This window comes from Lathamus discolor, chromosome 14 (assembly GCF_037157495.1).
Source record: "Lathamus discolor isolate bLatDis1 chromosome 14, bLatDis1.hap1, whole genome shotgun sequence".
NCBI lineage: Eukaryota > Metazoa > Chordata > Aves > Psittaciformes > Psittacidae > Lathamus > Lathamus discolor.
The window spans coordinates 8580048-8594714 of record NC_088897.1 but is presented as its reverse complement, the minus strand read 5'-3'; the positions used below and the strand labels follow the sequence as shown (position 1 = coordinate 8594714).

Sequence of the window (14667 nt, the reverse complement as noted above, 5' to 3'; positions counted from 1 at the left end):
TAGTACCTGGAAACACCACAGCCTCTTATCGCTGGTAGGAAAGTAGGTTCCCAGAGTAGGAGTCACGTCTAATTCAGACATTCAGAGCCTTTTAAAGATGTCCAACACAAAACCTTCTGCACTTGGCAAAGAGTAGGCAGTGATCATCACAATATTTTATGGGATGGTTTAGCTATGTAGGGAAGAACCAATCAACAGAAATATCTGAGAGAATCTGCCTCAGCAGGAAACTTGAGACAAGAAACTGAAGTATCTTTTAACCTTGCCAGCAGCTGCTGGTGTTTGCTGCCCTAACCCACCTCCCTCTGTGCCCTCTTTGGATGTTCACCCAGACACTAACAGCCATGATGCTGCACTCTAGAAAGCAAACAGATGATCACATACACGCTAGTCAGAATCAGAGACCTCGATAAACTCTGTGCCATGTTGGTAACTTACTTTGCAAATTTTATGCAGAACTGAGTGAAATACTTTCTCGTGGAGGCCAGATTGTCACGGATGATGGGGACGTTCTGTTTGATGTGGAGAATCACCGAGGTGACATAAGGACTCTGGTCACCGACGTGTTCCACGTTCTGCCACTGCATCTGCACAAAGGGGAAATAACAACCAAAGAGACTGTTTAACTCATTAAGATTCAAGCAATAGGTAAGGGAAACTGTACAAACTTCCTGTCCAAAGATCTCTAAGGAATCATTAAGACACTGCCACTGCAATTCACCACCAAGGTCAAGTTCTTCATCACTACACAACAAGACAGAAAGAAAACCCAGAACAGCCCTATTTGCACCAGAGAAGAGAGAGGTTGTGACCAGTAACCTATACAAATGGGGACCACCAGGATTAAAAAAGGTTTTGGAGCATGCCAGACTGCCTTAATATTTAACAGTTTCCAGTTTGCCAGGATGAAGTGCCCACATAAATCCTGATTACAGGCATTTGAGAAAATATCTGCAAGCTTGCAAAGTCTGGATTCCTGTATGGCAGCCAAGACTTTAATACTGGTGAGACTGACGACAGATAAATGGAAGAGGTAGAAATACTCTTTAAAATCCAGCATAGCTCACACTGAAAACACTTCTTGTGTACAAGCTAGGATGCTTCAGCTTATCCCAAATTCACATCAAAAAAATATAAACCAAGAAGAGTTACTCAACCTCCCATTTTGTTTTCATTTACACTCAGCAGAAATGCAACAGAATAGCCCCTGTGAGCCAGATGTGTGACTCCCTTGACTTTCTCTGAGCCTTATTTGCAGTGAGTACACAGTGAGTACACAATGTAAGTTGTGGGGAAAATAAAGAAGAGATAATTGGGTAGATTGGCCAAGTACCCATGTATATAGCAACGCTTCACCAAGGAACTCCAGCATTCAGAAAAGCACTCATAGCTCTGCTGCTGTTCAGAGACCACACACTCTGCAATGTGCTCCAACTAACTGGAGATGCTGTTCCTCATGCTGGAGATGAAACAGGAGGCAAACAGGTAAGAAACCAGGGTAGGAAACATGTGGAAGATGAGCTTTTCCTTTTGAGGGGTATTTGCCCTCAAACTTGTTTTCTCAAGTTCTGGATTTTGCGTGCACAAGTTTTTTAATCCTGGTTTTAATTTAATTATGGCGACTTTGTCCCCTGCAACCCAGCCAGTTCAATTCCAACCAAACAACTTAATAGGCAAGAGAAGCCAAATTCTTTGCAAAACCACAATGTCTGGGAGAGTCTACACATGTCCTACCAAAGCTGTCTTTATTGAAACCAAGCAAACAAAGCCCCAGCCTGCTCATTTCACATTACCCAGGAAGCAAGCAGGGATCCCTCTCTCATCACCTGCTCTATGGGGTTTTCATTCCATCTTTCATTTGAAGATTGCTCAGGGGACAACTGCTTTTCTACTCCTCATGGTACAAGCCATATCCAAAGAAAACACTTTGTGCCTAGTTCCCTGATGGACTTGCACGTTCCCAGCGCTGGCTCTTCTTGACAGACAATGATCCTCAACCAACAGACCATCCCCCTATAGTGGGAACGGCCAGAAAGTGGGAAGGGACTGCTGAGTTGAATTATTGCAACAATAGAACAGTAGCTTTTTCATTTTGTTGGTCTTCATTCCAAAAGCAATACTTTACAACCAAACCTTTAAAGCACGAATAGTAAAAATAGCCCTTTTTGTGTGTGCATGGGAGTGTGTTTCACCCAAAGAACAGACCAGTAGCTGCAATGAAAGAAATAGTACACATACTGAAAAGTCATCAGAAGAAATATGAGCCCAACTCTTCTGGTAAAGCTTTGTTCCTGTCATTTTAAATTTATGCCTCTTTTTCCCTCGTCCTATGTTTTTCTTGGGATATCCACATAGTTTACATACACAAGCTGAAAATGAGTCCAAAGAACTGAAACAGCGAGGCCTCGCACTCGCCGGCCAAAGGGAGAATCCCAGCACACAGGGTCTCTGACAGCAGCCAAAAGGCACCTGCACACTGCAAGCACATGGGGCAATGCAGCTGCCTGCAAGGGGTTCGAAGCTCTGCTGCTACCTTCAGAGCTGGTTTTCACTACAAAAAGCCAGGACTGTCACGATTTTAGGATGCTTTCTTAAAAAGGGAGGACAAAAGGCAAAACTGGAGTGGTTTGGCACGTAAGAAGAGCTGCACTACCTTCTGGGCAAGGCAGGGCCTCAAGGGCACCCCTGGGTCTGCCCAGCTGCGGGGGGGGTCCATGTCTCCATATGTCCCTGTGTCCCCAGAAAGCTAGGAATGGAGTGACAGCACCAAACCACGAGCCACCAGGTACTTCCTCCATGTTCAGCACTGACCTGAGTCTCCAGCAAAGAGGTTGCTTCATGAAAGATGGATCAGTCTCCAAGTCTCCCCATGCTCAGCAGCATCCCACTGCCAGTTACAGGCTCCAGACTGGGCATGGGGAGCACACGTAACCACCAGGCCAGCACCTTCACCCTTGACCACACATGGCTCATGCAGGAAGAGGTGGGAGGGGAGAGAAAAGCCAGTGGGTGCTGCAGGCAGCAGATACTGCTGCCTTTGAAACTGCCTCCATTGTTTTCCAACACGAGTTCTGGTTTGCACTGTTACACACTGCACCTTGCCTGAGTGCTAAAGCGCACCCATGGTGACTTTTAATTAGCAGTTGGCAGCTCTGATTGCTCTGCTCTTGGGGTTTTCCTTGTATGTAATGCAGAGATTATTAAAGCTCCGTGTTTAAGCGCTTGCTGGTGTCCACTCAGTTGTAAAGGAAGTAGGAAATTCTGGCTGTGCCAAAAGGTTTTAGCAAAATATAAAACCCCAGCAAGCAATCGACATGAGTCACTAAAATGTCCCCCAGCCCCACTTACCGGCAGTTTTACATATAAATCGATGCTTAATTCAGCAAGTGAATCAAGGCTTAGCCAGTGCAATCCATAAACTTAATTGGGGCAAAAATATCCCACGCAGATTAGCAGTTCTCTTCTCCCAACAATTAAAAATAAAGCACACCAGACAATGTAAGCGCCTGCTATAGATCAGTACAACACATCCTCAGTACTTTGTTATCCAGAATATGCCAATGGGGTTTTAGGGAAAATTCCTCTCCCACCCCAGCTCCCCATCCTACAGCCGTGTTTAATCACTCTACACCTGCTCTAAAGTTTGAGTAAAGATTAACACCTACACATTTTGTAACATGGGGCCTCCTCATCATTTACTTCCAGAACACACAAGGTAAAGAATCAGGTAAACCAAGTACCATTCCCAGCTGAAAGCAATAGTCACAATGCCATTTTCTGTGTTAAATCTCTCTAAGTGGCTTGCAGCCAGAGTCAGTTTAGAGGTTTAAGTATTTCTTAATTTACCTCTATAGTTACTGAACATTTTTGCAAGGAAAAAGGAAAGCCAGACGCCAACAAAGGATTGGAAATGTTCAATCTTGGAGGACATCAGAGTAAAGTAAATGAAAAGAAGCTAAACAAAGGAAGAGCCCTAATGGAGTATAGGTCTTTAGACGGACATGCCTTCCCAGTACAGGAAAATTGGAATGGATCAGCCACACAGCCTTTACTCCTTTAATACAGACTGAAATTTTACACTTCCAAATACTAACTCTGCATTTAAATAATCAATCATACGCATTTCTTATTCAACTGTCAGAGTAAAAATCCAGCCCTGAAGGAAAGGAAGGAGGAGGGTGAAGGAAAAAACTCTTACAGCAAACCCAGGTCTAGTAAAAATCACATAAACATGACTCTGTCTGATGCAAATAGTGGAATGTGTGCACAAGTGACAAGTATTTATTTAGCTAATTTCATAACACTTAACTTGTTTATACATCATCAGTCCCATCACATGTGCTGCATTTTACCAGTGTTCCAAAGACAAAAATAAATGGCTGACCAGCTGCTGCTTTCTCAAGGTTGTGGTTTGGGTATAACAGTCAGAGCTAAGTGATTCAAATACTACTACACTCTGTAGGTTCAGGAGATCTAAGGAACTGACACAGCACACACACAACACCTGAAGTGCTGAGCCCTTCCTAACAGTGTTATTTTACAGCGGGGGAAAAAAAAATCCTCTTTTCACTTGGAACACATACAAGCTCTATTACCAGCTGCATTCCACTTCAAATATTAGCTGGGGGTGGCGGGGCTAGTTACAGCTGGAATACATCATAAAGCAGAAAGCTATTAAAATTCATGGCAGTGAGACAGTGTGTTGATCCTACAAAAATGGAGCTCTATGTTTAATATTTCTAATTAAAAAAATAAAAAAATAGTTCAATCCACTTTTGTTGTCTTCACCTCTGTCTAAAGCAGTCTGGGTTTTCACAATACTTTGGCAAGAAAACACAGCTCTGCGTTTCAAACGTATAAAAGCCAGCAGTGTAACTGCAACAAAATCCTTAAGCACTAATCATATGGGCCTCCCTAGGAATGGCTCCATATGTCCTTGAGAGGATCACAGAAGCAATAGGGCTCAATCTCAGTTCCTTATTACCCTTTGAGTACCTCCATTTAACAGCCACAAACAACCAGGCTAGTAAAACTTGTCAAAGAACACAGAGAGAACAGCAAACAAGAAGCTGTAGTTGAAATTTCATGCTAACAAAAGTTTTCCCAATTTTAAAGGATCTCACTGGCATTAGGAGTGAAAAATAAAGCCTTATGTACTTACAGAAAGTATTTGCAGGTTTTATTGTGTTGCAAAAGACTGAAAGCTCTAATCTGAACAATAAGAGGGTTTGGAGTGAAGGATATATTTATAAATAGAGCAATTGCTGCTCTAAGAAGCAAGAAGAAATCAATGTATGGCAACTTAAAGGGATATATTTGTAAATAAAGCAATTACCGCTCTAAGAAGCAAGAAGATATCAATATACAGCAGTGCAAAAGGGTATGTCAATTGTGAAATAAAGCCATCAAAGCAACCAAGAACTTCACGTGGATCTTAAGGGTACCTCTTCCCAAAACAAATCCACACCCTACCTTGCTCATAGCAGTCAGGGCAGGGTCACAGGCTGCATCCAGGTCCTGCACTAACAACTGTATGCTGTTGGAGATCACGCTGCAAAAAAGAGTCAAGAGTTTTAGAACAGTACTGAGTGACACAGTGCCAGAACTGGCTTTATTTGACTGTGAAAGGCAGAAAATCATCTACTGGCTGACAGCTGCATTATGCTGTGAATATACATGGCTAAAACTTGTACTGAAAAGGAGCTGGGAATTTCTACATGCTGTTCATCAGGGAGCTACACAACGGGCTATAGTGTAGAGAGAACATTTTAACAGCAGACCTTTCTCTGTTTTGACACATGAAAGGAGCTGGAGATCAAAGGTGTCACATTGGGTAACCCCGAACTTCACACAGGAAGAAGAAGAACCCCCAAGAATACAAGCCCAGGCTTGGATTTGCCTTCAAATTTAATGCATAAAACTAGAATTTTATCATCACTCCACTCACAGCCAATATTCTACTACTCACAGAAACTTGCAAAGAGGATTTCAAAAAGTACATTTGCATGAGTTCTGAACGTGTCTCCCATTTGAGCAGATCAAGGCAGATGTCTTATTTACACTATGTCTAGGATTGCCGCCATCCATTGTTTGAGTTTCTCAAAGACATATACCAGACTAAAGAACACATTAGTCAAACACATTTCCCTCCCTCTTTTTTCTTAACAGCACAATATTGCTTAGAGACTTATTTGATGCCACCATATTATGATGGGCATAAAGGTGCAACTGATCCTAAAAAACCAACCAAGAAACATTGTCTGCAACAGCTCAGACCACCCTGGAGGGTACATAACCAAGTACTCACATTACAACTTCTGCTAGAAGTAATAAGTGACAGTGTTTCACTGAGTAAGTACAGTTTTTAAAGAAGTGTAAACTTTAAATCTGCCACAGATGCCTGTTTACAACTTTGGGATTATGTATGTAAAAACTGGATTTTACTTTTGCTCTTTCTCATGATGGCAGCATAGATGGGAATTGCAGAGCTGTAAGAAATCTGACCAATGCCTCTTCCAAACAGTTTTCCTCCCCCTCATCTTTCTTTTTGATGTTCTGGGTACTACTGTGGAGTTCACCCTTGAAAATAGTTCTAAATATCCACCTCCTCATTGAGATATGGTATCACCCACTCTTAATTCTGCTGCTGGGAGCTGGGTCGTGTTCTTCCCTGCAACCCACAGAGGTCTTCTGCTCCCTTTCCTAAAGCTCTAGTACACAAAGTCTGGAACAGGCTGGCAAGTAAAGGAGTGTTCCTTCAGAGCAATTAATCTGTTTGTAAAGACAAACTCATCCAAAATTAGTTGGAAAAGTTTGTCTGGGAGATGAAGTGAATTCTGGCTTCAAGATATACGATCTAAAACTTGCACTGGGATAAAAAAAAGCCTGTGACCATTTCTGCTGGTGCTTCTGCTTCTGCTGGGCACTACAGGATTACTTCCTTGGGGGATTCCACCAGCTGGACTGAAATAATGTCTCTTGGGCACAGCTGACTCCTGCAGGGTACCTGCTGTCAGTGACTTGAAGGAAAGAGCTGTGATTCAGCACCAAAATGCAACACAATCAGTGGAAGGAAAGCGACCTCATCACTAGTGTCCACACATCAGGAGTCTGTTCCAAGTGCAAGCTCTCACCTAAAACCCACAAAATTGCAATCAGGGGGAAAAACCTATTTGTCTACTCTTCAAAATAAATACTGGCTGTAGAGGGTGAACGGTGCAGCAAGAAAGTGGTGTTGCTAACATAAAGCATCACGACATGGTTCTGCCAGAAGCCACTTCACATCTTTGCCCTGGGCAGCACATAACAGTACTTCAGGAGCAGCTAATGAATCCTCAGACAATCCCTGACAGATGCACAGATGGGGAAGCTGAGGCCATAAACGAGCAGTATAGTAAGCTCTTAGTACAGTATGTTCAACACTTCAGACCTTTCAAGGGGTCTCTGCACACTACCCGTGATCTCACAACAGATCAGTAGGGCAGAGGGGTAGGAATCACAGATTTCTGGATCTAAATGACAATAATTTTCTTACTTTTGAACTTCAAGAAGAGCTCATTTTTCCAACATAGCTACAGAAAATTTTTAGCCACCCCAGGGGTAGCCCCCTCATCTCACGTCAATCGCTTTATACACATCTGGGGTGGCTCTGCACTCTCCTTTCTGCAAAGGTAGAACACTTTCCAGGGTGTGTAAGCAGCAATGTTTTATCACTCTATGACAGTGCCTAACAAGACATCAAATCCCAAAAGAAACAACTTGTTCAATGTTGAATGAGCAAATGCCAGAAAGGTTTATAGCTATGACTTACACTGACAGAAGACTGGACAAAGCACTATATTGGAACAGACTGAAAGTCAATTAGAAAGCCTCTGTTACAAGATGCATCAGGGCTGTCAGCTGAACTTTAAAGCTGTCCAAAACAGCGAACGTGAGCTATACGTTTAAACAATTTCCAAAACACATCATACTGGCTGCCTACAACCAACCGCCTCATGAGGCAGCCGCAGTGGAAACAGCAGCAACCCAAGGCAGCTGGCTCTTGATGGACAGGTCATGGGAAAATACAAAACTCACCCTTGACTTGTCCATGTTAAGAAAACCCCATCATATGGCGTATTTTATTTCTACTTCCCAGCTACCTTGCTCGCTTTGGCTTAGTGGACACAGCAACCCCAGATTTTGATCAGCGATTTACTCTTAAAAAGGTCTGAGAAATACCTAAAGGGAAGGGAGTCTCTGCAGCCTGGAATGGAGCCTGAGACCATGTGAAAAACCTGGACGGAGGTTCAGTGGGATCCTGCCCACTGGAGCAAGAGAGGAGGAATCACAGGAAGGAAGCCTTCTGAAAAAAAAAATCTTAGTGCTGTGTGGGCTGAATCTCAGTTTTAGGGAGGAGGAGAGCTGCTGATAGGGATTATTTTCCCAGCTTTACCAAGGTTTTCTTTTGTCTGATGTGAGGCAAAACAATTTTTTTTGCCTCAATTTCCTTCTCTCAAAAAACATTCAATCTGTTTGTCAGTGGTGGAGAGGATGGCAGAAGGGAATATTTTTAGCATCGTTACGTGAAAAGTTATTTTAATGAATGATAATCTTCTCTCAATTATAATCCCCAAATATAAGATTGGATCAGTCTTTTATGTCATCTGAAATGGGGTCTGATCATACTGACAAGCCTGCTGATTAACAGGGGGAAGTTAAAGCAGGAAGGAATGTACTGAAATAGCTTCCTTTCTTGAAATGTAGCAGTCACCTCCCAGAGCTGCCAAGATGCAAATGATGTTTCAGATGAAAACTCACTATTTCCTTTCCCCTTTCCAGTGCTTTTGTTCCTTTGGCTAGGACGATGGGGAACAACTACTCCTAAAGTCTTTACTACTGCTGCTCTTGGACTAGCCAAAGGATGACCATTCCTTCACCAGGGAAATGCCTATGCCTAGGCTACGTATCTGGGTCAGTCCTACTGATAACTGGGTCCTACAACACTGGAATCTTGGGCTTGTATTACTCTAGCACCATCCGGTTGACAAACTAGGATTTTGATGTATTGTGGAAGGATGCATCTGCTGAACATACATGCTGAAAGTATCCATCTCTCCCGTCAGGTTGATTCTCTCCACTAGACTTGCATCCACTTTTTCTTTGAGTTTCTCTTCCAACTGTTAGGAAACAAAACAAGCAACAGAAAGATCAGATTTCTTATTTGAAATGACCATTCTTGAAAACTTATATCCTGGAAAAATCAGCTTTTAAAACTTACTGTGTGCCCAGACTATAACCAAAACTCAGCCAGTGAACACTAGAAATCTCTCCTTGTTGGACACCCTAAACCTGCCAGGATGACCTATGGTGGCACCATGTCCTCAAAGAGGTAAACCTCCAAGGTCATTTATGTAACTCTAGTATGGCACACTAATGTAATAGCTTAACACTGTGGCACCTGTCCTGCTAATAAAGATGTTTTTCAGCACCCTGCCTGTGCCTGAACTGCAAAGGAGGAGGATTGCCAGTTCTAGTGGTGGAGAGGCCTTGATACAGCCAAACATCGCAGCTCATCTACTAACCTATGGCACTTCGAAAGCACCTGAATGTAACAAGCACTGGGGCTGCAAAGCATATCAGTTTACCCTGCCCCAATATTTCATGCAAGCATTTTCCCAAACCTATTTTAAATTACTGTTTTTCTTGTTTTTACAAAAGGGAGATCATGAACCACAAGCAGTATTTGTTTTACATTTGGTCTCCAATGCAAAACAAATTATGCAAACAGTATAAAAGGACTAAATCCGAAACTGATGCTGCAAAAAAGTATCACAAGTAAATGACTTTTCTCAGGCAGAAACAGCAAAAATCAATACTTTTCTTTCCTTGAAATACAGATTTAATAATGTAGGGCTCAATAACCAACAGGATGCATGTGGATCAGACAGTACTCTGGTTATTTTAGTACTTCTGGCTCTTCAGGTCTCCACAGCAGCTTAATCCTGAAGTGGGAGCAGCACAGCATCTCCTGACAGAAGAGGGGCTGCTGCTGGGTGCCATTCCAGAGGTGCTGTAGAGGAAAGCTCACCTGCTGAGTGGTCGCCAAGCAGTACTCTGCAGTACTTAGGATGCTGCAAATGAGGCACAGTTCTTCTAAAGTAAATTTTGCCACTTCAGAGCCTTCCTTTTCTTTCAGCAAACTAGTGATGGTGAGCCCACCACTGCTGCTAGTTGTCCTGGATAAAAAATAAGACAAAACCTGTAAAGCTTTCAGGTGTACAGACAAGCACATTGCAAAGTTATTACTAAATTTTAGTGCCATAAAAAGCCCTTGTAACCACAAAGTCCAATGCAACACAGGTCAGCGTCATCCTGCATCAAACCCAAACCTGCTATTTTGATTAAGGAATATCTTTTAGAAAGACAAACAGAATTTCGTATCAAAGCTTCAGACAAAGGGCATCTCATTCATTCACAACATGGGAGATTAGAATGCAAGTGGAATAGAGCCCTCCCCAGCTAGCTTCACCTTCACTGCCAGTTACTCAAAATCTAATTAAAGATTACAGAAAAATCTCAGTAACTATCAGGCAGCTTGTCATATTTATCTCCTCAGTACTAAACAGATGTCAGCATGTATCTGAGAATGTGGTAACCTGTTTTAAAGACTGATGATATCAACACAGTAAATTATAGGAAACGTGGCTTCTTTCCACTGTCTCCTAGTGATTAACAGCCGTGTATCAGCAAAGAAAGACTCAGAACAGTTTAGAGTCAGGAAATTCCCTACCTCCCAACTCTTCAGAATCTAAATCCATTAAAAAAAATAAAATAGGACAGTGATATTTATCTTGGACAGCAAAAATGGAGCACACAAAAAAACGCGCATAAAGAATGCAACTGAGGTCTGATGGAGAATGCACATTAAATTTATCTTTCCACTTGTCTGCATGTAACCCTCTCCCCTTCCATCTGCAAAAGTTTTTACTGGTTTCAGAAACTGATTCTGTTGCTCTCAGATTCAAAAGACAAACAAACTGAAGATGGGAAATAGCATACAAAATTATCTGTCGTAAAGACTGGCAGTATCTCAAGGAGCTTCTTTAGCCTGTATATTTACCCATATTGGTGTAAATTCCTAACAATTTCCTGTACTTTCACTGGATTTACATCTAGATATTTTATTCATACATGTATAAAATGTTACAGAGCAGAGGGAGTTACACGTAAGCATCACACAAATAAACCACCTCCATTAGAAATTATAATATACATAATGCTGAGCTAAGGCAGTGAAGAATCACAGTATGAACTGGTTACCCAAGTGGCAGGGTTAAGCGCAATTCTGAAAGCAAAACTCACTTAGGCAGGTTTCCAGACAGAATTTTCCAGGCATATTCTCGAAGGTACTTCTGGAATATGGTGGTCAGGGCTATCATGGGCTCGCCTGTGCTGAGCTGGGAGCACTGCACCATGCACTTCTTGTAGTACACAAACAGGTCAGCACAGCTGGGCAGGACGGCTCCTCCTTCATCCACGTTGGGCTTGGGGGGACCTTGAGCCTTGAAGTCAGCCACAAACCTGTCAATCAGTTCACCGAGATTTCTGATGTGGGGGAGCAAAAGAAAGATATTTTAGTATGATGGGAGAGGAAACAAAGGGAAGATAGAGAATAATGCTTAAAACCAGATGCCCTGTCTTGTGACACCAGCAAACACATTGAGATTCTAGCAGTACGGGGTATCCCAGCCCTTTCTTATCTCCATTCTCTCAGCACAAAGCTCATCCAATAATGCGGACTGGACCGATGCGTAATGACCTTTTGTACTCAAGAGTTATAGTGGCAGCTTCAATCTGTTCTCCAGCCACATATAAAAGCTCACAAGTCTGCCAGGACTGGGTTCAGCACATCTGATGCAAGTGCATAAAGCGTATGCTCAAGTTTCATTCCTGGCACCAGCAAAAGTAACAGTCGGGCTTCCCATATCAGCGGCCTCCGGAGCAGACCTCAGGGAATTTGGCTTTTAAAGGGATGTGCTCAAAATGGTGTGCCATTCGCCATTTCTTGGTCCCATTTGGATACCACCTGGTTTTGCACAAGTCCACACATCCTTTAAAGAAGTTTTATTTAGCATGAGCACAAAGTGCACTTCCTACTTAGAACTCTTTAAAAGCACAAAAAGCCCTCCTATTGTCTCCAGTGATTCATTATAACCTGGTCCTTACTCAAATTTTTTGGTCTTTAGGCAACAATAAACTTCACTCCATCGTTTCATCATGACAAAAAGGCTTTTTAGCATGGCAGAGGGCCAGAACCATCAATACAGACCCAAAGAAGCCTTCTGATCTTGGGGAATTCCTCTAGTCCTACTCCTCCAGAGACAGCACATCCGTGTCAGGAACCAAGACCAGCTCTCCTGACACCAGAACTCAACTAAGTGGAGTAACCTTTGCCAGATGAACTGAATTACAGCAATAAACCTCCTCCCCCAGACACACAAATACACACAACCTCTGACAAGGAAGTTTGGCTTTTGAGGAATATACAGATATTTCAGATGAGAATGGCACTCTGCTGACCAAAAGGAACTGTGAGGTTCCTGTATTTTATATCTCATTTCCATTATCATCTTGGCTTCATTTCCACCGCTCTCCCCTTCCACTGCACAACCTTCACCCCTCTCACTGCTGAGAGTGTAACTAATGGCTGATCCAGGGTACATAAGCAGAAAGCCAAATCCTTAAAAGGAGACTAAGACAAAATTCATTACTTTATAGTTAATATATTATCATTATTTTTCAGGAATTTACTCAATTGATAGACTTGCAATGCTGTCCAAAGAAGTGAAAACTCTTCTTTAAAAGCCTGTCAAAGAGTTTCAACTGGAAGTGTTCTCCTAGTCTTAAGCCAGCTCATAGGCCACCCAGCACAACACTAGAGTTCATGCAAAGAGACTGGGTTAGGGTCTCCTGGGATGGGTAAAGCACTACCACCAGCACCAGCAGTACAGCAGCTGAGACTCTTCAGCACATTCTCACTTACCTCTGCCAATGAAAGGGGAAAAAACCCACCAACAATGAAAACTTTTCCCCAGTTTCTGTCCCTTCTTTTTTTTTTTTGTCTTATAAATGAGAAATCCTACTCTGATTCCAGCTGACCAAAGAACCCACAACACTGCACCAGTACAAAAAGTGACCTGTCACTTCCCTGATAAACCCAGATTGCTGTATCAAAGCAAATGAGCTCCTACCACAGGTGATCCACCATGTGCTTGCAATAACAGGGCTTTAAATCATGAAGCAAGACTCTTTGGCTTAAGCCAGCCTCACAGGCTATTGCAAAGACAAGTAGCCCCTTTATTCAGGCTTATTGCTTGTTGCTTTAAGTACTTTACATACCTCTGATTCTACAGATACACACAGTTCCTCGGCTTTGTTACAAGTACCATAAAAACATCAGGCTGCTCAACTGATGTGATAAATCTCTACACTGGCACCAGCAATTGAACACTGAACCAAAGCATTGATTGCATTTGACCACAGTGAAGCAAAATAGACCTCCCCCTGTAGCTGTAGGAGAGCCAAACAGATGGCTGCTGCAGGAGGGCTCACACATGCTGCAAGCTGTAGCATTCCTTCAGGTTCCCAAGTAAAGCGGACGTGGCTTGCTCCTTGTCAAAAGTCCCACTAAACCAAGCAGCTGCATTTCCACCTCTGCATCTGCACTTTGCTCCATCTGGGCAACAAAGTGGAGCTTTCTTAGCATTTACCAGCCACTTTTTTTTTTTTCCTTCATTCTCCCAGTCTCAAGACACAGTCAGGAATGTCAATGGCTTTTGTTTTTTCATGCTTACTCCACATGTTCTCCTTTTCTCTGAGGCAAGTGAAATGTATCTACATTCTCTTGGTCCCCCAAGGTCTTGTCAACTGGGATGTAGGAGCAAATGCAGCTGTCATAGAATCACAGAATGGTCTGGGTTGGAAGGGACCTTAAGATCACCTAGTTCAAAACCCCCTGCCACGAGCAGGGACACCTTCAACTAGACCAGGCTGGTCAAAGCCCTGTCCAACATGGCCCTGAACACTGTCAGGGATGGAGCTGGGAGAATAGCACTGGAGCTTCATGCTTGTTCTGATTCTAACCTGGACAAACTGCCTGTCACAGGCAGGCTGTGAGGACGTGCTCTTATTTCACATGGGCAAAAACATCAGGCTATTGTGCACTAAGGGAACTAATACAATAATGCACACTTCAGTTGATGTCAATCAAACTTTCACATTAGTCTCAGTTGGTCCAACACAATATAAAGGCTAGCAACCTTTGTGTGGTACAACGTGAGCAGAAAGAATGTCAGGAAAAGCCACTGGGAGATGAAACATGAAGAAGGCAGGAGAGCTACAGAAAATGAACATTTTACCTACAGACTCTCAAAAAAGCCCCAAGAAAATCCTCTGGTAGTGCAAATGTGGTATTTCCTACCAGTAGGATATTTATTGGGACCAAGAACTTGCCAAATCTAACCAAGAGAAAATATGAAATGAAATCCAGTAAAGGAAATTTTATTCTGGTTCTTAAATCCATTAATTTCTATATGGCTCCTACTTTTGTCTTTCACTCAACCTATTCAGTGTTTTTCTGTATATCTGGAAATCACAAGAGGAACTACGCAACCCAGCAGCACGAGA

At 42.7% G+C, this 14667-nt stretch overlaps 1 protein-coding gene across 2 annotated transcripts in view; it reads right to left on the bottom strand.

Annotated features, from left to right (window-relative positions):
• VPS53 (VPS53 subunit of GARP complex) overlaps positions 1 to 14667 on the bottom strand; it is a 67348-nt gene that overhangs the window by 15148 nt on the left and 37533 nt on the right. For both annotated transcript variants that reach the window (XM_065694622.1, XM_065694623.1), the window contains exons 14-18: positions 11344 to 11586; positions 10070 to 10217; positions 9076 to 9158; positions 5473 to 5551; positions 439 to 587 (exon numbers count right to left, since the gene is read on the bottom strand). In XM_065694622.1, coding sequence (XP_065550694.1) covers positions 439 to 587; positions 5473 to 5551; positions 9076 to 9158; positions 10070 to 10217; positions 11344 to 11586 — 702 coding nt within the window. The remainder of the gene's footprint in view (positions 1 to 438; positions 588 to 5472; positions 5552 to 9075; positions 9159 to 10069; positions 10218 to 11343; positions 11587 to 14667) is intronic.